Source organism: Podarcis raffonei, chromosome 8 (genome assembly GCF_027172205.1).
Source record: "Podarcis raffonei isolate rPodRaf1 chromosome 8, rPodRaf1.pri, whole genome shotgun sequence".
NCBI classification, from domain to species: Eukaryota; Metazoa; Chordata; class Lepidosauria; order Squamata; family Lacertidae; genus Podarcis; species Podarcis raffonei.
Window position 1 is genome coordinate 40,268,031 of NC_070609.1, and position 22,147 is coordinate 40,290,177.

At 41.8% G+C, this 22,147-nt stretch overlaps 1 protein-coding gene across 3 annotated transcripts in view; it reads left to right on the forward strand.

The window, feature by feature from the left end:
• LOC128419129 (receptor-interacting serine/threonine-protein kinase 2-like) overlaps positions 1-22,147 on the forward strand; it is a 33,907-nt gene that overhangs the window by 3,375 nt on the left and 8,385 nt on the right. For 2 of the 3 annotated variants that reach the window (XM_053399499.1, XM_053399498.1), the window contains exons 2-10: positions 5,504-5,759; positions 9,751-9,923; positions 11,061-11,214; positions 12,177-12,332; positions 12,528-12,676; positions 13,664-13,713; positions 15,797-15,958; positions 17,256-17,341; positions 18,161-18,229. In XM_053399499.1, the coding sequence (XP_053255474.1) occupies positions 9,772-9,923; positions 11,061-11,214; positions 12,177-12,332; positions 12,528-12,676; positions 13,664-13,713; positions 15,797-15,958; positions 17,256-17,341; positions 18,161-18,229 (978 nt within the window). In that variant the 5' untranslated portion in view covers positions 5,504-5,759; positions 9,751-9,771. The remainder of the gene's footprint in view (positions 1-5,503; positions 5,760-9,750; positions 9,924-11,060; positions 11,215-12,176; positions 12,333-12,527; positions 12,677-13,663; positions 13,714-15,796; positions 15,959-17,255; positions 17,342-18,160; positions 18,230-22,147) is intronic. The other variant, XM_053399501.1, reaches the window with a different exon arrangement.

Sequence of the window (22,147 nt, forward strand, 5' to 3'; positions counted from 1 at the left end):
AATGGAGGAGTGCGACTTTGTGGGCAAAGTCAAACTGTTGGAAGGTTGCAGCATGGTTGTAGAGGCAGATATGGGAGAGACATGTTTTATTGCAGGTAGGACAGATGAAGGCATCAATTTGTGCTGCTGCAGATGCACCATGGCATTTCAAATCTAGGGTGTATAAGGCCAGGTTTGAAAGTCCAGTCACTGTGCCTGAGCTCAGGTTGTTATAAGATAATTCACTAGTTTTTTCTCCATTTTCTCTCTTCTTTCCACTTCCCGCAGTCAGTAAATAAGAATATTCTCTCATTCATGTTACCTGCTATATATCCTACATACCATTTGCTCTTTCCTTTGGGTTTTCAATTTTTTTTTCTATATTCTAAAATTAGACAGTTAAATTTAATAGTGGTTTTGGGAAAGTCCCTTTCATCATTGTCATTTGCTCTGCCAAGAGCTGAAAGTGATACTTACTTGCCTTGGGCAGTTTAGCATTGCCTGGAAAGCACCCTAGAACCACCACTTCACTTTGGGTCAGTTTAAAAACATAAGAAGAGCATAGCAGGATCAGACTTAAGGTCCAGACATGATAGAGGTGCGTATAATTATGCAGTGTGGGGAAAATAGAGTCTCTCATAATGATGGAAGCTGGGATCATCCAGGGAATCTCAGTGTTGGAATATTTAGAAGAAACACAAGGAAGTCCTTGGAGCAAGTCTCCCTTCTTTCTCCACTCTTTTAACCTCCAAACCCAGAGCCTCTGCCTATCATTACTAACAGGCAGAGATACAAGTCAAAAACATTACAGTACTCTGAAGTGGCCCCAGGAAGAACACAAAAACTGATAGCCAGTGCTGACAACCTCCTTTTCATATGCTAGTATTTTAGGCATGTAATCTTAATGTTGCTAAATAATGGCATGAAATTGGAACTGTGGAAGGTGTTCCTATCATGTTGATTAAGGCTATATAAGATGATGTGTACTAAGGCAGGGCTGGGGAATCTCAAGCCCAGGAGCCAAATGCAGCCCATAATGCCTCCCTGTCCAGACCCCGGGACTCTCCATAGCCCCACCACCTTTGTCATTCCTGCTCTACCCCAGGTGTAGCTACAACTCTCATGTAGCTGCACACTGCTCTCTCCTTCTCTCTCTCTCTCTCTCTCTCTCTCTCTCTCTGTGTGTGTGTGTGTGTGTGTGTGTGTGTGTAATCTCTGACTTTTGCAGGGCTGGGATGTAGTCATGCCCATTGCTCCACTCACTTTTTCTCCTAGCACTGCCCGCCACTGGCATGCAGCCCCCATGAAGAATGTGACCTACAAATTGAAAAGGGCTCATTCCAGAATTGTGAGCTGTCGAAGAAGCTGGTGAACCACTACTGTGTCTTCATTTTCCCTTATGAGAGTATCACAGCTCTTGCATTTATAGAAACCAGGGAAAGGTCTGGGAGTCCTAGTGCTTCTCATGAATCATCAGTGTTTCTTAAATCATCAAAGACTTCATCCTGGAACTAGGTAGGCCTGGCACTTGATGTTCCGAGGGTGTGGACGTTAACAAAGGGTTGTGGATGTTAATGAGGGGGTGTGGACATTAACGAGGCCCGTGTTCTTCCAAGGAGATGGGAAGTATGTGTTTCCACATCTAGATGACTTTGAATATAAATATTCTGCATATTTTGACTAAACGCAGCAATGGACAGGCTTTGCTTGGTAATGTTAATAAATAAAGTGCTTCAGGGTGGTCAAAGTATGCTGTCTGTATTACCATGCTGTTGTCTGTACAGCAGCACTGTAAGCTTGGCTGATGTTGTTATTCCTGTTTTGCAGATGGGGGGCTAAGGTTGAGGGAGAGTGACTTGCCTAAGCAAGTTTATAGTAGAGGTGAAATATGAACTGGGAATGTTCTGATTCATAACTGCATCATTAGGCTACAGTAGCATAGTGTTTGTTTTTTGAATTTATATAGTGCCCTTCTGTGACTGCTTGTAAAAAGCTTTGCAGTTTGTGAGCTTATAGTTTGTGAGCTCTTAATGGATACAATGCAAAAGGAGAAAGGGATGGGGAGGGAAGAGGAAAACACACAATCCAAGTTCATGTGAGTCTGCCATATATGCATTACAGCATTGCAAGGACTCTCTGGGGTCTTTCACTGAAATCCTCTGGCAAGCAATTATGGGAATTAATCTTGCGACCTTCTGCATGCAGAGCCTATACTTTGCCATTGAGTTTCATAATGACTAAGTGGAAGGGCCACTGCAAAGAGTCCACACTGGGATGGGAGGAGCCTATCCCACTAAACCAGCACAGGGGGCTTCACTGTCTCGCTTCTCCCTCTGATGGAGCCAGGTGGAATGGATGATGATGGAGGCAGTTCTGGGAGGGGAGGTGCTAAACAGGTGGTCCTGCCAAGTCAGCCAAGAGGCACCACTGTTTTACTTCTCCCTCTTAATTTATATTTGGAGGGCTCAGGCCTTGAACTAAACATGACTACATGGGTGCAAAGCTTTTTTTTTTTTTGCATAAAGCATTCACAAGGGGCAGCTCAAATGGGCAGAAGCTGAACATGGTTCATATTTCGCTACTGCATGGTGTCAGATCAGACTGCAGATTGTGATGCATGTAAATGAATGGTACTCCATATTAATCGCACACTACTATACATGCAAAAACTAACATGTCATGGAAGAAACTGTAGGCAAGGCTTCTGAACAATACACTTGGCCAGCCTGGTGTCCTCCAGATGCTTTCAACTACAACTCCCATTGGCCCCTGACCAATGAAGCTGTGGGCACCATGTTGGAGGAGGCTGCTGTTGGCTGCAGTACACCTAAATGCATGAGCTCACAGCTGCCGATGAGAAGCACACCTGTGAATAGGTGAAGGTGGCAGCTTTTCCAGGCCTGAACAGCTCAACGTCATTTTAATTGCTCATCTTCTCTGTGCAGAGGCAAATAACAAAGATGAACAAGGCATTGTAGCATAGGTCTGTCCTCAGTCTCTGTCAGATCCAGACAAATGAAGGTGCTGCCCAACCTGAATAACCAGAATGACACAGAAAGAGTTCACCAGAACACCTTCCTAGCATTCCCACAGGCTTTCTGAACAGGGATGTGCAATGGCTGTGGTATTTGGTAGCCTACATGCTGCTGATTTGCAATGTTTTGCCACCTGATACTCTGACTCATTTATTTCTTACTCAGAAATACATTGCTCATCCACAATATTATCCTTTCTGAACGTTGTTGATGGGACCAACTCAATTAATCTATACCCCACACTGGCATTTGCATAACATTTTCTTTCACTGAAACTCATACCTACTGATTTTCCCCCCCCAAACCTGGGCACCTTTTTAAAAAGTATATTTTCTTCAACCTTTCAAGAGTCAATGAACCCACAAAAGGCTGAATCCTTTATTAAAGATGTAACAGCTGACAGTTGCAGTCTTATCTGCAACAGCAATGTGTTGCAGTTTGGTTTCTGGTGTCCTGGCCAGATCCCATGTTAAGATATAATATTTTGTTACATTGCTGTTCTTCAGTCACGTTGCTGTTCTTCAGTCAGTCAAGCCATTTTGCACACAGCAGGCTTGTATTTAACAACTCACCTGGTAGTTGACAATGAATTCAATGCAGGAGAGTGAATGGGTTGGTGGAGGAGAGATAGATCATAGGAATGTAGGAAGCTGCTTTAAAATGAGTGAGACCATTGATCCACGTGGCTTAGCTTTGTCTTCACTGCTTGGTGGCAGCTCTCCAAGAACATTTTTTCTTCAATAGTAATAATATATATATATATATATATATATATATATATATATATATATATATATATTATTTATACCCTGCCCATCTGGCTGGGTATCCTCAGCCACTCTTTATGCTTCTGAAGCCAGTGCAGGACAAGCTGGTGCATAGAAAATGAATACAACTGTGCAGCCCACTCTGTACATTCAGTAGAATCAAACGATGAAGCTGTTGCTGCGAGCTAGCCTGCAAGTGGCCGGCCAGCAATTTCAGCCTTCAGGTGGGACTTCATACTAGGGCTGGGCAGGAGGTAGATCAGGGCTTACTGGTAGATATTTGGGTGAAACCCCATCAGCTGCCCCCGGGTGCCAAATGTTTACCAGGCTTGGCTACATCCTTTATTTCATTGGCAATCCAGAGTTACTAGTACAGTGCTTGAATGGCTTGGCTCCCAAACACCACAAACCTGGAAGTAAGTGTTCCAGTTTGCAAACATTTTTCAGAAGCCAAACATCCAACACGGCTTCCACTTGAGTGCAGGAAGCTCCTGCAGCCAATCGGAAGCTGCACCTTGGTTTTTGAATGGTTTCAGGAGTTGAATGGTCTCCCGGAACAGATTAAGTCTGAGAACCAAGGTACCACTGTAGTCACATTCTCTCAGTGCAGTGCCTTTGAATTATAATTAGTAATAATAATTTAATTATATCCCACCCATCTGGCTGGGTTGCCCCAGCCACTCTAGGCAGCTTCCAACACATATAAAAACATAATAAAACATCAAACATTAATAGTAACAATCTGATCCAATATAAAAAAGTCACAATAACTTAAAAATAAACAACTTATACCAAATAAAACAATATTCAATAATCCATTTTAATCCAATAGTAAACACATCAGCAAATAATAATTAAACAGTTTACACTTATCAATTACATTAAAGAATTGCTAATCTATAATCAATAAAAGTAACAGCAAAACACAGAGCATAAATTACCACAAAACATAAAAACATGTAAAAGGGTCAAACTGAGAAACAAGGACAGACAACTTATAATATATATATATTTAATATCCCTGAACTCCTCTCTCTCCAGCTGCTTCTGCTGCTCTCAAAGTCATGGTCTGGGAAAGGCTTCCTGGGCTGGAGGGTGGGTCAAGGCAGGGGGAAAAGGAATTGCCTGGTGGCCAGCAGAAAGTCTCTCTCCCCTCCAGAAATGGAAAGAAAACATTAAAAAAAAAAAGTAAATGCAACAGCCAAGGGAGTGGAGTAAGAGTTTGCGTCCTTTTTCTTTCCCCTGTCCTTTCTGTTCTTCTCTGCCATTCTGTCATTTTCTCTATTTTCATACCCTTGGTAATTGAGTGGCATGTGGGTCAGGTTTACATTTAATGCTGCTGCCTGTAATGTTCACTTCTACCAAAAAAATTTTAAAAAAAATTCAAGCAGGAGGGCAAGTTTGCCTTGATAGGCTTGATGTGTGGAGTTTTTTCCTCACTTCCTACCGTAGTATTGTCTGAATTCCATTTCCTTTTTAAACTGTTGCCTTTTATAGTTGTATTGCTTTATATTATGCTAATGTTTAATTGCATACTATTATCGTTATTGTAAGCCACATTTATATATATAAAAAATCTAAATAAATTATTATTATAGAGGATCATGGTTAAAGGTATTGAGGTATTGTCTGAATTAACTAATCAGGGTTTATTACTGACAAATAAACCAGAATCCTCCCTTCTTGCATGTTGTATGAATTTTTGCTAAATGTGTTTTGCAGAATGTCAGAAGGAAGGCAGACACGGTTGAAAATGAAGTCATCTGTGGGCACGGAAGAGTTACAATTGTAACTTAGCCTGGGGGGAAAATTGGCCTCTGTCAGCAGCCAATAAAGGAGGAGTTTGTGCATCTGACTCATAATCAGCAGAGCACAAGAGTGCGTTGCAGAAGTGTGCTGGGTTGGAGATACTCTCTTCTCTTCTCCAGAGCAGCTGACCACTATTAAGCCTGCGTATTCACTGCTCACATTCTTTGAGGTAAGTTTTAATGCTCTCTTGCAAGTGTTCTCTTCTCACCCCACCCCACCCAATATGGCTAAAGAAATTGGGTTTTTTACGGAATGGTGTTTTGCTTTGTTTTAGTGGGAGGTTGTTAAAGCAGGGGACATCCCACAACAGGAGGTGACAATGGGATCTGATGAAGGCTTTGTTTTGTTGTACCAACTAGTACTAGAATGAGTCTGCAAATTTTCGTGACTGTTGAAGGTAATTTTGAAGCATAATTGACGAACAAAAATAAAATTCTGTAACGTGGGACAAGTTCTCAAATGTCCCCCAATGCTTGCTGGTCAGATGATAGTTAAACACTTCGTGTTCCAAAACATGCTGTTTCCCCCACCTCTTTGCATAGCAATGGTATGGGGGGGGGAATAAAACCCGGCCTAATGAGAAGGGGTCCTATAAGAATTATTTATATATTTATATCTTTAAGAAGTCACTTTTCCGGCCCTTTCACTTTTAGTCCGATTTGAAACTAAGTCTTTATTCTGTAAAGCAGTGCTGAAATGGATTGCACAACATGTCTTTTTGACTGCTATCTGATACACACTTATGAATTGGGCTGATACAACCCACTGAACTAAATGGGATTTACATGAAAAGGATTGTGCTGTCACGGGCTGATTTTATTACATTTCTCAATTAATTAAATCCATTGTTTGTGACATAATGCCATGCCTTGGATGGGTGCAGTTTGCAGAATCAGATCCTCCACTTTTCTTCTGGGGGCTAGTTGCATAGTTGCTGGTTTTAAACAAGCTAAACATCCTTGCAATGCATTTTACATTAGTAGGTGAACAAGTTCTGTTTCCCACTGACAATTCCTTTTGAAGAGAAATGCCAAGTGATCACTTAGAATAGATACAATGTGAAAGTGAAAGCAAACTTTGGCCTGCTAAACCATATTTTGGTCAGGGTTGAGGTCTTGGGTCAGCTCAGATACAGTTTTTATTTCAGCCCTATCACCAGAGCTGCTAGTTACACTTTCTGTTCTGCTTAGTTTCTATTTGTTCTGCTCCACACACATTCCACATTGGGGGCAAATCAATATGTTTGTGGACTTTGTCCCTGTTTCCAGCTTGCCTTATGAACTTTTATGGATTTCAGTACAGAAAGGTGGGTTCTGAAGAGAGATTTAAAGAAAGCAAGAAAGGTAGCATCATAGAGGTGATCTGGGAGGAAGTCCCAAGCAAGGAAGAAAGGATGGAGCTGTTAGAAGGGATCAGGAGCCCTTTGGATTGTGGACCAAGTGGAGCAAGTGATGCAGAAATCATGGACAGGGGTGTATTTAGATATAATAACAAAGAGATAAAGTGGTGGCAAAGACTTTGTGGACTTCAAAGTTAAGGACATAGAGCTAGTGCTGTATCTGGGAACAGCCAAGAAGAGAGTGTGGCATGACCAGGATAATGAGAGAGTTTGATGATTTGGATAGCAGAGTTCAGGTTAGATGTGAGGAGGCCAGAGTGAAGATTGCAGTATTCTACGAGAGAGGTGGCTGGAGCATGCACCAGGGCTTTTGAGAAAGGGTTATATTTTTTCTGTGTTGTAATTGGAGAAGCAGCATGTCTTGGCTACAGACTGAATGTGTGGATAAAAGAGGAGTGAAAGATAAAGCCAAGGCTATGTGCTTCTTCAGCAGAGCGAAATAGATTAAAAGAACGACAACAGTCTTTGGCTTTGCCAATTTCACTGCATCTTTTTCTTTTTCTTTTTTTAAAAACCCCAACTGTGGCTAGAAATATTTCATAAGCAAGTCACATTTTAAAATAGCCTTATTTCCGAGAAGGTATGAGGAATTAGGCAGAGTGATAAAAACTGCTCCACTCTTGCTCACTCAACCAGATGGCAGGGGTCCAGGGGAGATAGGGGGAACAGGGTTGTGGGGGTTCAAACTAGGACTTAACCTTGCAAGCTCTCAGGGATAGTTATGCAGTCAGGATCTTTGTGTCCACTGGAGCATAAAGCCTTGGATTATTTTCCTTTTATCCACTTGAAATCCTTGCATGTTGTAGGATGCTATCTCTGGCTAAATCTTACAGGAAGGAAAATCATTGTCAGGTTGTCAAATGTTAAAGCTGGAAATGTAACAAGCCAAAGGACAATCAACCAGTTGTGTGTGAGCATGATTGAATTCTGTGGCTATTTTTGTGACAGCAAGCTTGATTGTGCCTGTGACAACAATGGGCTGCAGAACTTGTGGCTCCCAGATGTTGTCAGACTTAAACACCTATCAGCCCCAGCCATCATGGCCAGTGGTCTTGGATGATGGGAGGTGCAGTCCAACAACATTTGGAGAGTTTCCCATCCCTCTTCTAGTCTGGGAAAGCTGATGCTGCAATACATCTCTTCTTCTTTAAAATGCCACAAGACTCTTCATTGCAACAGACTAGCAAGGCTATGTGACTGGAATTAATACTGCTTGCACAGAGATAAAAGCCTAGTTTGGAGCGCTGGTTTCCATGGTCATGTAAATAAACACAATGACAAAGATTATACCAAAAAGCTCGTAAACTGAAGAAGACCATCCAAGCTGTACAAATTGGGAGTATAGAGACATCTTGATTTAATGATGTGATCTAGGCAGGTAAACTAGGATTATACTTGCAGAGCTCAGAAATGAACACAGCTTTTCCATGTTCCAGTGTTGTATCTCTCCCGCCTCCCTCCTGCAGAAAGCACGCGGTTCAATCAATGAGGCCTTATCATTTCCATGTAGAAAACTGATATTGTATGTGTGGGTAAATGCAATGTGAAAAGTGTACACATGTCTGTTGTGCTACAAGTATATGCCATAGGGATTTGTCTTCATTTGAGGCTTGCTGATGCACATGTATAGCATGAAATACGGTATACATGGGATACAAAACATACACTTATCTATGTATCTTTGTAGGACATTTTGCTTCGTGTGAAGCAGCTTCTCAGAGCTGCCTTATATATCTGTCTAACACTCTGCTTGAAACAGGGTGCACCTTAGGGCGTATCCTCTGCAATCCTCTGCAATATACAAGGATTCCCTGGCAGATTTGTCAATATGGAAAAGATTTTGAATGGTGCATAGGCCTGTTGTGCCTGAATGTTGCTTGTGCAACCCTAAAATATACTCAATATCCTTCTGTTGTATTGCTTTTTATTTTATTGTAAATAGCATGTTTTATTGCTGTGAGTCACCTTGAGCTATTACATATGGAAAAATAGGATACAAATGTAAATGGTAGCAGAGGAAGATCTGCCACTGACCGTTGATGCTCATTCCCATTCATGAACAGATGAACTTTGCAAAGCTTCCAAGGAGACCCTCAGTTCACCCAACAGCACTTGAAAGCCACAGTCCTAAATTCTCTATTTTGAAGAATATTTAATTTCAGCCTGGCTTTCCTAACTCACTCAGCGCTGTCTGCATATAATGCACTTAGGGATTAATGCTGCTTAAGTCCCTTTCTATTTTTGGAACACACGACCTCATTTATTGATGCTATCTCTTATCCAGCTCCAGAGGTATTGCGTAGGAGTTTGCTGTCCCATAACATGTGGTGCTCCTCTGATTCATGCACCTGTTTCTACATTCCTAATTTGTAAGGGATGACTCTCCTGCTCTAGTTCCATGACAACAAGTTCCATGAGAATTATGGACCAAGATGTATGCTGCAGAGGATGAGGTGTCCCTGGCTTGTCCTTCTGTTAATGCAGAGTTGGTCATCTAATAATCACAAGAGCAAATTATGGCAGGATTGGCCAGCCTGCTTCAACATAGCCCCCTTCAGTTTACAATACCAGAAACAAAAAAATCATGCTGCTTCAACTAAGAGCCTCAAGCTACATGTGATAATTCTCCTGACTCTGGAGTTCAACAGTTTGCACTCTTGGGAGTAATTCAGGACTTTTTGTATTGCAGTGTGATATGCTGGCAGTAGTGTTCTTTTAAAAACAAGCAATCAGAACAAAATGCTTCACTTCTCTGTTTCAGTCCTTTTCTAAACATCGCAAAATGTCAAACCTGATGCCCATCCTTTCCCAGAAAGATCTGGAGAGTGTTTGTCTAACTAGGACGGGATTTGGCTTTGCTCTCAAAGCCTTCCATGCACCTTCGAATATAGATGTCTCCTTGAAGTTGTTGACTAGCCAGGAAACAACAGAGAGGTGGGTTTCCTGTTTGTTTGTTTGTTTGTTTGTTTGTTTGTTTGTTTGTTTGTTTGTTTCATTCCTAGAATGGGTGGTGACTTCTGCTGCTGCATTGGAAATAAGTGTGAATTGCACAGAAGCAGAATACTCTACAGTGGTGGGAATGCACACAAATATGTAATATTGAGAAAGTGAAAGGAAGTAGATATGGTTAGGTATGGATTACTGGTACAAGGTTACAACATAGGAGGCTGTAGCATCACTCAAGGATTTCAGACTAGAGTTTCCAATCCACACCTGGATATACCAACTTGAGACCTTCTGCAAGCAAAAAATGTGCTCTACCTCTAGGCTAAGGGGAAACTTAAAAATTAAAGTTACTGTCAGAATTCATGACAGCCACATGCCAGTGAGAGGGGCAGGGAACCAGAGGCAAAAGTGAGTGGAGCAACACAGAGATGTATGGTAGGCTGCATCCAGTCAGAATTTCTGTACACACAAACATGCACTCACCTCTCCATCCTCCATCCGTGAGAGTCCAAGAGCACATTCCAACCGGGCAGAAGCACTTGAGGAGGGGGCGGAGCAGTGCCAGCAAGAGGCGTGGCCTACAGAGGGGGTATAGCCTGAGCAGAGTTCCAAGAGCCAAGTAGAGCAGCTTCGAGAGCCACCTTTGGCACTTGGGCCCAAGGTCTGCCACCCTTCACTTACAATATGGAAAGGATTTAGAAACCGGTTGGGGGTGGGTCCCAAATACTGACTGTAGATTACCTTCAGTATTTGCTCCAGGGGTTGTTAAGGCACCCCTAATGGAGTCATCCTTTACCTGTGTGATTATATTCAGGCACTATAAATTAACAGTGCACTTTCAGTACATCCCATACTGTAAACTTTCCCTGCCTCTCAGCCCCTAAGGCTAATAGAAGCCCTGCTGCCAAGAGTCCAGAGGTGACCTAGTAACCACAGCACCCCTGGTTCAGGCGAAAATGTGGAATTAATAGTTAACTGTAGACTTCTGAGTTTAATTGCTGTGCACCACAAAGGTACTTTTTTGACAAGTTCTTTTGCAGTAATGAATTAATATTCTCTCACTGAATTCATCAATGAAATATTCATTGCATAACTGCTGTCTTTTGATCCTTATCATGTCTGCAGAGATTTAAAGGCACTTCTTCAAGAGGTAGCCAGCATACATTGCATACAGTGCAACAGGCTCATGCCTCCTGTTGGGATCTACCAGTTCCAAGGAGTCCTTGGGGTGGCCACTGAATGGATGCATAATGGATCTCTCAATTTGCTCATTCATGAGGTATGTAAGAGGCAGTGGAGTCTTTTTGTGAAGCCCTCCTTTAGCGGTTCCAAAGTATCCTTTGTGAGTTTCTACTGAGCCCCTTTATGTTGCTTGTACAGGGTATAATTCATTTCTGCCTGCATTTGTCTTCAGTAACATGACACCCCGTTATCTTTGCAGATAGGGTATTGTAACAGGGAAGGAGAGGTTTTTTTAAAAAAAAAAGTTGGCGGCAAATTCCATCATTTAATTGTTCATTCTGAACAATTCTGAATTAACCGCCAATGAGAGCAAGGTTTAGGTTGCCTTGGTTGTGGGCTGGGGAGTGAACAATTGGGATATGGAAGGGGTATGTTTTGGGCTGGAACCTCTAGGTTCTTCTCCAGCAGGCATTTTAGGCTGCAATTCTGTATACACATTCAACCTGGAGGTCAGTCCCACTTGTCTCAGAAACAAGCATGTATAGAATTGCATGGCCAACTGTGTTTTTTGGGGAGGGGCATAAAATTATTTGCTGCTTGCTACAGAAGAATCTTAAAATGACTTGACACCACAAAATGCAGAGCAATGCAGCATTTAAAACCAAACATACTAAACTAATCCTCTACTAATTATTATTAGTAAAGGAACACATCTTCCGCACACAACGTTAGCATAATCACCAAAAAATGTCTGGCTAAAATTTGTTCAGGACCCACAGTGATATTTACTTTGAATTGGGTTGGAAATGCATGTTTTAAATTGGGGTGTGGGTAGAGAAAGAGAGTCTGGTACTTTGCAGATGTAGCTGGACTCCTATCAGCCCAAACCAGAATAAATTATGCTCAGGGAGGATCGGAGTTGCAGTCCATTTAACATCTGAAGGATGCTACACTGGCAATCCCATTTTTAAATAGTGCATTAGGTAATATTGATACTAGTAAAGTAGTGATAGAGCTGAACACTGACATAATGGCTTTGTGAACCTGTTTTTTGTTTAGCATGAACTCTACCCAGAGCTGCCTTTTCCTCTCTGTGTAAGAATCCTAGCAGATGTGACAGAGGGCCTAAGTTATCTACACAGTTTGAAGCCTCCCGTCCTTCACCACAGCCTAAAACCCTCAAATGTCCTACTAGATCTGCAGTACAGAGCTAAGGTGGGTCTGTTTAAACATTTACCGGCATACTCTAGATGTTCTGGACTACAACTCCCATCAGCCTTAGCCAACACTGGAGTGTTGGCTGGAGTTGATGGGAGTTGTAGTCCAAAGCATCTGGAGGGCACTGCATAGGAGAGAGCTAGGTCAGTTAATAGCATATCCTATTTCTTAAACTTCATTTCCTTCTTTCAGATATCAGACTATGGCCTAGCCACCTGGAGAAGGCAGCAACTAAGATCTGTCTTACAGAACTGTAACAACAGAAGCTGTTGGGATTTGCTTTATCTCTCCCCAGAAATACTTCAAGGGGGTAGCTTCTCACAAGAAGATGATGTTTACAGGTGAGTTTTTATTTCAAAAACAGAATCTCATATCTTGATGCACCAAAGGCTGTGCCACTCGGTCTGGGAAATGGTCTCCTCAGAGTGTCTTGGCACTGAGTCTTGCATCTTTTCAACACAATGTGACCTTTTGAATTTATTCAGGTGGTTTAATTTGCTAAATTATTGCTGCCATATAATGTTCTGGCTTTTAAATGAAACTGCTGCTTTTGCCTATACCTTGCTTGTGCTTACATTCCTATTATTTTTCTTTTTAAAAGTTATTGTAAGACTGAAGGTTTTCCATTGAAGTTGGAAGGAAGGGGCATTAAACATCTCAGTCCTGCAGTCCTGTACATTTACTTGAGAGTGATGAGAACTGAGTTCAGTGGGACATTTCAGAGTAGGCATGCAAAGGCTTGCACTAAATAAAATAAAAGAAAGAAATCAGATGGAGCCTGACAACTTGTGGTTTAATATCATCATCATCATCAATTGTACATATCACTTACTTCTAAGCATTCTCCGGGTTAGCTAGAAGATCAGAGTAACATTTTCTGTGCAATACCAAGATACAATTTCCTAATACTGGCTACTTGTTTGAATAACCTTTCTGTTTTTGTGGAAGGGCTGAGTGATAAGGCAGCGTCCTGGAGCCCTTCCCAAACTTTCGTGCAGATGTATACTTTAGATAAACTGGAACTACTGGTCTTTTTAGTCATAGGTGTTTTTTCTTTTCTTTTTTCTTTTGCTCTCCATTTCCGGATTCAGGGCTGTTAGGTTTGGAAAGGCTCAAACTTTTTTTCTTTCTTGACCACAGAAGAGTTTACATTCTGGGGAAACTCGGGTGTAGACCAACACTTGTGGAAACTCAAGTTTTGAAAACAATTGAAGTAATTATTTGGTCAATGAGGAAAAATGGATTTTTCCATAAGCTTGTGAACGAACTGGTATGGGTAGCAGATATTCCAAAGTAACAGACGTTTTTCTTTCCATATTTGTGCCTAGTTTTGGAATGATGTGCTGGGAAATCCTAGTCAGACAGAAGCCATTGAAAGGTAGGCAGCTGCATGTATGCCTTTCATTGTATTTTCCTCCTAGCTTCTTCCCCCTGATATAAAAGAAGTGCTGTTTAATTTAACCTCCTCCTATCTGGTTTGGTCCCTTCCTAAATGCAATCATACTGGAATATTTTTCTGCTGGCTATCATTTGAAAAAGGAGCAGCTTCAAATGCCTTCTGAGTCTTTTAAGGGCCATGGCTACTGCTGCTTTTTATTCTTCCCTGATGGTTACAAATCTGCATCAAACATCTGTAAGATGCATCTCTATCCTGGGGCTTAACCACACTTACCTTTTGCTGCACTCTTTCCAGGCAGAGGTCTGTCATTAATACTCTGTGTCCGAGTGCAGCTTTGCCCTGAGCTTTCCCCACGAAAACACACTCTTTAAAGCTGAATCGGAGCAAATGTCAGTTCAGGTTTTCTGTGGCTTGACTTTTGCTCCAGTTTTAAAGAGCTTTAAAGAGCAGGTTTTTGCAGGAAAAGCTCTGGGGCAAAAAAAGGGGGGAGGGGAGTGGTGCTTGGACACAGAGCTTTAAATCCCAGACTATGCCTGGAAAGAGGTACGTGTGGCTAAGCCCCTAGTGGACTTGCCTGCTTTAGCAAAAAATAAAAATTAGTGGACATAACTAATTAAGTCCTTCAGTTCTGTGGGTGTAGAACTGTGTAGAACTTCAATTGGATGCAACCCACAGACTTCTGCATCTTCATAATTTAGGGGTGACTGAAGGATCCTCTAGTGAGTCTGCCAACTCCTGACCCATATATTATAATTCCTTTACTAAGTATATGTGTCACAGGGCTGGGCAGATCAGTCTATTTCTGGTTGGTGTCAGTTTTGCATGTCTGTGCTCATTTGATGCAATTTTATTTTCTCTCTCTGCAGAACAATGGCAATTCGTTCATTTGTAGATTGGCTGACTTTTGTTGGATTGATTGGGGCATTGATTTGTGTCTCACTTGTGTTTTATGACTCGATTATGCTGTTCTATTATTGCTGAGTTGTTTCCAGTGATTTGTGGTTTTATTGAGTCATTGTTCAGTATGGTTTATTTTTGCCTACTCAACCATGTATATTACTTGGAGAATATTTATTGTTGGGCAACTTATAAATTGGTCTGTTCATAAACCTAACAATGCAGGTAGCTTTCAGGAGAGATCTAGCATTTGGGTACAGCCAACACCAGCTAAGGAAGCATGCATTGCGTGTTTTTAAAATAGCCAGGCAAAGGGAGTAGCAAACAATTAGCCACTTCTCTCCAGAGATTCACCAGAGTTCCGTCCAATTCTTGGGCCCTGTACCCAGTGAGGGTTAGAATCTAAGAGAGATTTCTATTGCTGAACTAGTCAGACAAGTTTCTCTGTAAGACAACGACCATAAATGGTCACCTAAGGGTTCTCATCAGCATCTCAAACAAATGAGCCCTAGAACCTCTGGAGTCTCTCACCACTCAGAGATTGGGGTGGCATGTACAATATGCTATGACCAATATGCCCTATACTACCCCATCCTATGCATGTTTATGCAGAAGTAAATCTTGCAGGGTTCAATAGGACTTCCAGGTCAGGGACTCCATGCATCACTTCTTCTTAACACATTTGACTTGGGTAGCTCCCAAATTGTTCTACCTGTTTGTTCTTTGTGGCTTCCATTCTTGCCTGGCACCAGCAGTCAACTAGGTGGGGTTAGCCGCATTCTCATTCCAGGAATAGGTGGCACAACTGAAGCATCTTTTCACAGTCTTGATTCTCTTCAAACATTGTGCAAGTAGCATCTTCTTCTAGTATTGGGGCCAAAGCTAACAAAATGAAGGATACTGTATTGACAAACTGGAACATGTGCAGAGGTGGGAAACCAAGATGATAAAGGGTCCGGAAGGAATTCCTTCCTACTCTGAATGGAAAATAAAGTAACTACAGTTACTTTTAGGTATATGCTGCCCTCTTGTGGCTGTTGTTTTCTTGCTTTCTTTGGTTACATGGAAATTTGATCCTGAGAGTGAACTGATTTGCCATGCAAATTACAGACTGTTGATATAAGTTTTGCGTGCACACACACAAAAAATTATTTTCCTACTTCAGGCAAGAAGTCTTTGATGGAAGCTGTGACCGGAGTCTGCAGTGGCTTGCGCCCTGGGATTGAACCAGAGTTCGTACCAAACAGTCTGCCACATAGCAACAAGCTGCTACAGCTCATGGCTCTCTGCTGGCACCAAGAGCCCAGCTACAGACCACATGCTACAGGTAACATCTATTGTTGCTCGCCACTGGCAAACCATCTGGCTACCATTTCATAGGTCAGATCTGAAAATGAGTGTGTCAGCTGAGGAAAAGCAGAGACAGCAATAAAGCACAAACCTTGTTGATTCTGCTCTTTACCTCAGTTGTTCTCTGTCTCATGGAGAGCTCATCTGTTGCCCTGCACTTTCTAAGCACAGGCCCACACTTTCCCAGTCTGTGTATGAGCAGTTTGTCTTTTTGCCCTGCGGCTTTCCCCAGGAAAACCTGCTCTTTAACGCTGAGTTGGAACAAACAGCAGTTTGGTGTTCCCATGCAATTCTTTTCAGCAGTAAAGAGTGGGTTTTGGCAGGGAAAGTCCTGGGCAGGGGGGGGGGGGGAGAAGAAGCACTTGCACACAGAGCTTTAAAGTACAAACCTATGCCTAAAAGCCAAGACCAGATTTAGGTTTGATGAAGCCCTAAGCTACTGAAGGTAATGGGGCCCTTTATATGTCCAGCTGTCCTTTGTCAACAACAAATTATCACTGTTTTTTGTGTTGAATATATGCTATATAGTAATTTATGGACCTAATAGGTATCTAAAGCCATTTGCACATAACAAATTGGAGCCTACACAACAGAAAACACTGTTGCTGTATGTAGGTTTTATTTTATTTGTTTTTTCTCTTATATTTTGGAAATGTACATCCAGGTTTTTTTCCTTTACATTTTTTTGGGGGGCCCAGTAGAGTGGGGCCCTAAGCTATAGCTTGTTTAGCTTATACGTAAATCCGGCACTGCTAAAAGCACAGCAGAGAAGGAAGCCTGAATGAGCCCTTACCCTAAAAAGATATAGTCTGGCTTGCCTCTGGCTATGGCTTTGTTTGTCAGAGGGTCTATGGGGAGGAGGTGATCTTTTTAGGAATCTGTGGTCTCAGCTATTTAGGACTTCAAACACCAACATGAATTGAATATGGCCTGGAAATGAACTGACAATCAGGGCAGCTGTTTTAAAACAAGGGTTATGTGAGTTCCAAATTGAACCACAGCTGATAATCTGTCTGCTGCACGGTGTGTAAATATGGTGTTTCTACAAGACGTCTGGGTACAAGACTGTGTAATTGGAAGCCAGCTCAGATGCTGCAGCACCTATGTGAGCAAAGGTTACATGTCAAGGGGTTTTTGGTCTCTTAAATGCTAGCCTATGGGGGTGGGGAGAGAAAAGGAGGAGATGTAAGCCAGCAACTGGTTCTGACCTGTGATAGTACAAAGATTTGCCTACAGGCACATAAATGCTGTTTCATTTGTTTTTTCTTCTACAGAATGCTCAGTACTTCTACGGGAAATTCTTGGCACATTTAGGAAGGAGATGATTTCCGACGCAATATACAACTTGATTCAAGCAAAGGTGAGTCATTTGTAGAAATAGTGATCTCGTTTCTCCCAATAATGGCCCCTATGTAGCCAAAAGAAAACTACACACACCTAAGTAAAATACCATCACCAGACTCTACAGAATTCTGAGGTATGCAAAACTGTAAAATAATAATAATAATAATAAACCTATCAGGTAGACTCTCTCCTAAAACCAACTGAATAAGTACTGAGCATGCTTGGCAGGCAGGAATCGCTGAGCTGACTGTTGGAGGAAAATAGAAATTTTCTATTGGAATTGGAATAAAGTATGGAGTCCCATTGATTTCAGTGGGAGAGTTATGCATATGAACTCTCTGTAGCATGCTGGGGTTTTATAAAATCCCCAAACTAACCAGAAGTATGGTTAAGCAAATTGGCAGGTGTACTATGAGGTAACAGTGCCATTCAGATACCCTTTGTGCACCTGGATGCCTCGAAGAAGAACACCCAGTGCAATTGAGAAAGGTGATCCCAAATCTCCAGGCTTTCTCTGTTGCACATGACTAGCAGGTCGTTTAAAGAGTTCCAGGGCAAACATCCCTGATGGCTTAGAGCACTGAGAATATATAAGCAAGGAAGAAGAGGTTTGCTTCTCCAAAAATGTAAACAAATTTGGATTAGTTTTTCAGTAAACTTACCTATACTGACAAAGATGCTGGTTATGAAACTAAGAGCAGCAGTTAATCCGATGAAAGCAACGAACGTTGATATATTTAGTATTAAGCAATTCCAGGGGGGCCTTTTCCAGAATTAATGTGACGTACCTGCACTTCCTCTTAACTCTGTTTCATGCCGTATTCCTGTCTTCCAGGACTGTGCAATAGATTCTGCCAAAGGTCCAGTTTCTCATGCACTTAAAACACATGCGTGCAACTTAGAGGTGAGCATTGGAAGCGGCTTGATACTATATCAGACCAAGTGGTCTATGTAGTTTGTTGTTGCCTGCGCTGCCTGGTAGAGGCTTTCCTGGGTTTCAGACAAGGGCCTTTTCCAGCCCTACCTGGAGATGCCAGGGGGTTGGTCATTTTGTAGAAGGGTCAAGGTGTTGGTTTCCAGATGTGTTGCAGTATTTTGAGCAGGCTACTAATGTGGGCTGTCTCTGACCTGGATGTCATTGTGCAAGGTCTGCTCTGGTCAGACTTCACCTGGAGTACTGTGTCCAGTTCTGGGCGCCACAGTTCAAGAAGGACACTGACAAACTGGAACGTGTCCAGAGGAGGGCAACCAAAATGGTCAAAGGCCTGGAAATGATGCCTTATGAGGAACGGCTAAGGGAGCTGGGCATGTTTAGCCTGGAGAAGAGGAGGTTAAGGGGTGATATGATAGCCATGTTCAAATATATAAAAGGATGTCACATAGAGGAGGGAGAAAGGTTGTTTTCTGCTGCTCCAGAGAAGTGGACACGGAGCAATGGATCCAAACTGCAGGAAAGAAGATTCCACCTAAACATTAGGAAGAACTTCCTGACAGTAAGAGCTGTTCGACAGTGGAATTTGCTGCCAAGGAGTGTGGTGGAGTCTCCTTCTTTGGAGGTCTTTAAGCAGAGGCTTGACAACCATATGTCAGGAGTGCTCTGATGGTGTTTCCTGCTTGGCAGGGGGTTGGACTCGATGGCCCTTGTGGTCTCTTCCAACTCTATGATTCTATGAAGGATGGAAAGGGAATGGGGTTTTCCCCACTTTATTTTTACACATTTTTCAAATTACATAAAACATGTTACATCCATCCATCATCTTATCATAGTAAGTAAAGACTTCCCTACTTATCTTTCATTGGCATCCTAGTCTATATTCTATATCCACGATAATGTTTTGTAATCCATGTATTCGTTTTTTTTTCTTTTTTAAGCCAAGACAGTGTTAAAAATAATAAGGAAAACAGGGTGGGAGAGTCATATGTTATCTGCATAACATGTTACTAGAATCTATCTAGATTTAGCAAGGTTATAATAAACAGTACCATATTGTTTAAAGTAAGTTGTTAATTAGCTCCAAATTATTGTAAGTCAGTCATTCTATGAGGGTTGGTTCATACATGTGCTATAACCACCCCTGGGGGATCAGTACTTCCAGCATAATGTTTTATTTTTATTCTTATTCATCTTAGCAAATTTCTGGGAGGTGCACTGTTGTGTCTCTACCACTCATTTTAACATTACTTCTGCTGATTTCAATATGTCACAAAACCACAACGCAGATTTTTCTTTAAAATGAGAAAACCTTAGGCTTCTCAAACAAGTTCACTGCACTTTCCTCCTGTGTCTGTCCACTTGGAAGCTCCATTGGATGTGATGCTTAGGAAAGAATGTTTTGAAGTTTGTAATTGCCACATTTGTTTTATTTTTATTTTTAAATGGTTGAGGAGGACAGCCTTCCCATTCCTTGTGATTCTGCAGAGACCCTTTTGATGGTTTCTGAGTTACTAGAAGCTACAAAAATGGGGATTAGATGGAGTCAGACTCCACCTTGAAAGGATCCTCCTGCCCATGGAAGGCTGCAGAGGGAAGGCTGGCATCAGCAATACTCACCACCTCCTCTAATCTGTGGGACTTCCGGGTCAGCGCCAACGATTAATGGCGGATTCCCTCTGAGCTTGGAGGGATCAGCTCCGCGGGATCGGGTCTTGCCACTGCGGCAAAGCGGGGACCCTTTAAAAATCGTAGGCGGAGGAAGCCTGTGAACGTGGGGACTCGGCGGGCACCATTTGCGCCCCCCCCCAAGTTGCAAAGGAACCCATTTTAGGGCTCCGGAGCAGGACGGGGTTTGAGGCGCGGTGCTGAGTCGACTGCTTCTTCTGCGGAGGGAAGCCGCACAGCCGTTATCAGAGAGCGCTGACTTCTTGGGACATTCGGACTTAAAAAGTAACTACCCGTGAGTAGGCTTATTGATTTAATTGGAGAAATTCAGAGAAATTTTGAGCAAATTGGATGCCGAAACGGAAGGTATAAACAGGAAGTCTGCCTTCCGGACTTGTAAATAGATCAAAGCAAAGAGACTGTAAAGCGGAAACCTTGAAACTTTGAAAGACTGTTTAAAAGACGCTGATCTTGACATCAAGAAGGTTGATTCCTCTCCAGATTGCAGGAGTGGAGGGGGAAAAGAATTGAGAATATTTATCTGCAAGAAAAAGGGGGGAAGGAAAGTTAAACCCGCTGCTTAAGCCCTGGGAACGGGTTGCCCCCAGATAGGGACAGAAGGTGAACTCCAACACGCAGTCTATTGAAAAATTACTAGAAGAATCTGCCTCGACCCGAAAGGTAGCTGAAGAAGCAAGGGAAATTGCAACGGCTACTCAAGAGAAGATATCACCAGTGTACAAAAAATTGGAGGACCACGATCTGACACTTTCTATGATTGAATTAAGAGATAAAGAAAGGAATTTAAGAATCAGGGCAGTACCAGAAAGTGAGAAAGATAATTTGGCTGACTTTCTTACACAGGAATTTACAGACTTTTGGCAACAGGAACTAGAGAAGGAAGAAATTAAGATAGTTACTGCATTTAGACTTGGCAGAAGACAAAAGAGGAACAAAGTAAGAGATTGTTTGATCATCTTTCGGAGAGAGATAAAATTTTGAACCTGCACTATCAAAGAGCTTTGGAAATTGGAGATTCGAGAGTGGAGATTTTCAAGGACATTCCAAAACAACTTTTGGACTTAAGAACAAAATACGGAGACTTAGTTGCCCTGCTGAGAAGAAACGGAATACTCTTTAGGTGGGAATTTCCTCAAGGCCTATCTTTTAAGTACAAAGGAAGAAAGACAAGAATAAGAACAGTTAGTGATAAAGATAGATTTCTGAAAGACTACGGAGAAGATTTACAAAAAGAAGCAGAATCTGGAGAAGACCCAGGAGCACTGGAAAAAGGAACAATTGACATAGCAAACTTATCTTTTGGACTGCACAGTCCAGTGAAAGAGACACCACCGACGGAACAAGAACAGTTATTAGGAGCAGTAGGAGGTAAAGTGAAGTAGCCCCATCATCATGGCTTTGCAACTTCTAAGCTGGAATTGTAATGGTTTGAATTCACCTCGGAAGAGAAAAAATGTCTTTCATATATTGAAAAAAGAACAATTGGACTTGATTTGTTTACAAGAAACACATGTAATGAGGTTACATAGGAAAATACTTATCAACAAGAGATTGGGACAAGAATTTATTTCATCTGATAAAGTTAAAAAAAGAGGAGTCGTGATATATGCAAAGGAGAGACTATTACCGAAATTAATCTTTAAAGATGAACAAGGAAGATTTTTAGCAATTGAAATTCAAGTTCAAGGAGAGAAATTTTTGATTGTAGGAATTTATGCACCGAACGAGGGGAAATCTGAATTTTTTAAGAAGTTGCATGAGACTTTATTGGACTATTTGGACTATAACATAATTTTGATGGGGGATATGAATGGAGTAGTATCTACAAACATGGACAAGGCACAAAAACAGGTAGTCACCAAAGATGGTAGACTACCAAAAACTTTCTTTGAATTGACTGACAATATGGACTTAATTGACATTTGGAGAACAAAGAACCCCTTGGAGAGAGAGGGAACCTTTTTCTCTGAAGCCAAGATGACATGGACTAGAATTGACCAAATATGGATTACTAGAGGAATGGCACCAAAGATAAAGAAAGTGGAAATCTGCCCAAAAACTTGCACCGACCATAATGCTGTAAGGATGGAGGTGAAGCAAACAACAACCAGTTCCTTCAGATGGAGGATGAATGACACCTTATTTAGAGATGAAGTAGTATATAAAAAGGCCCAAAAAACTTTGAGAGATTATTTTGAAATA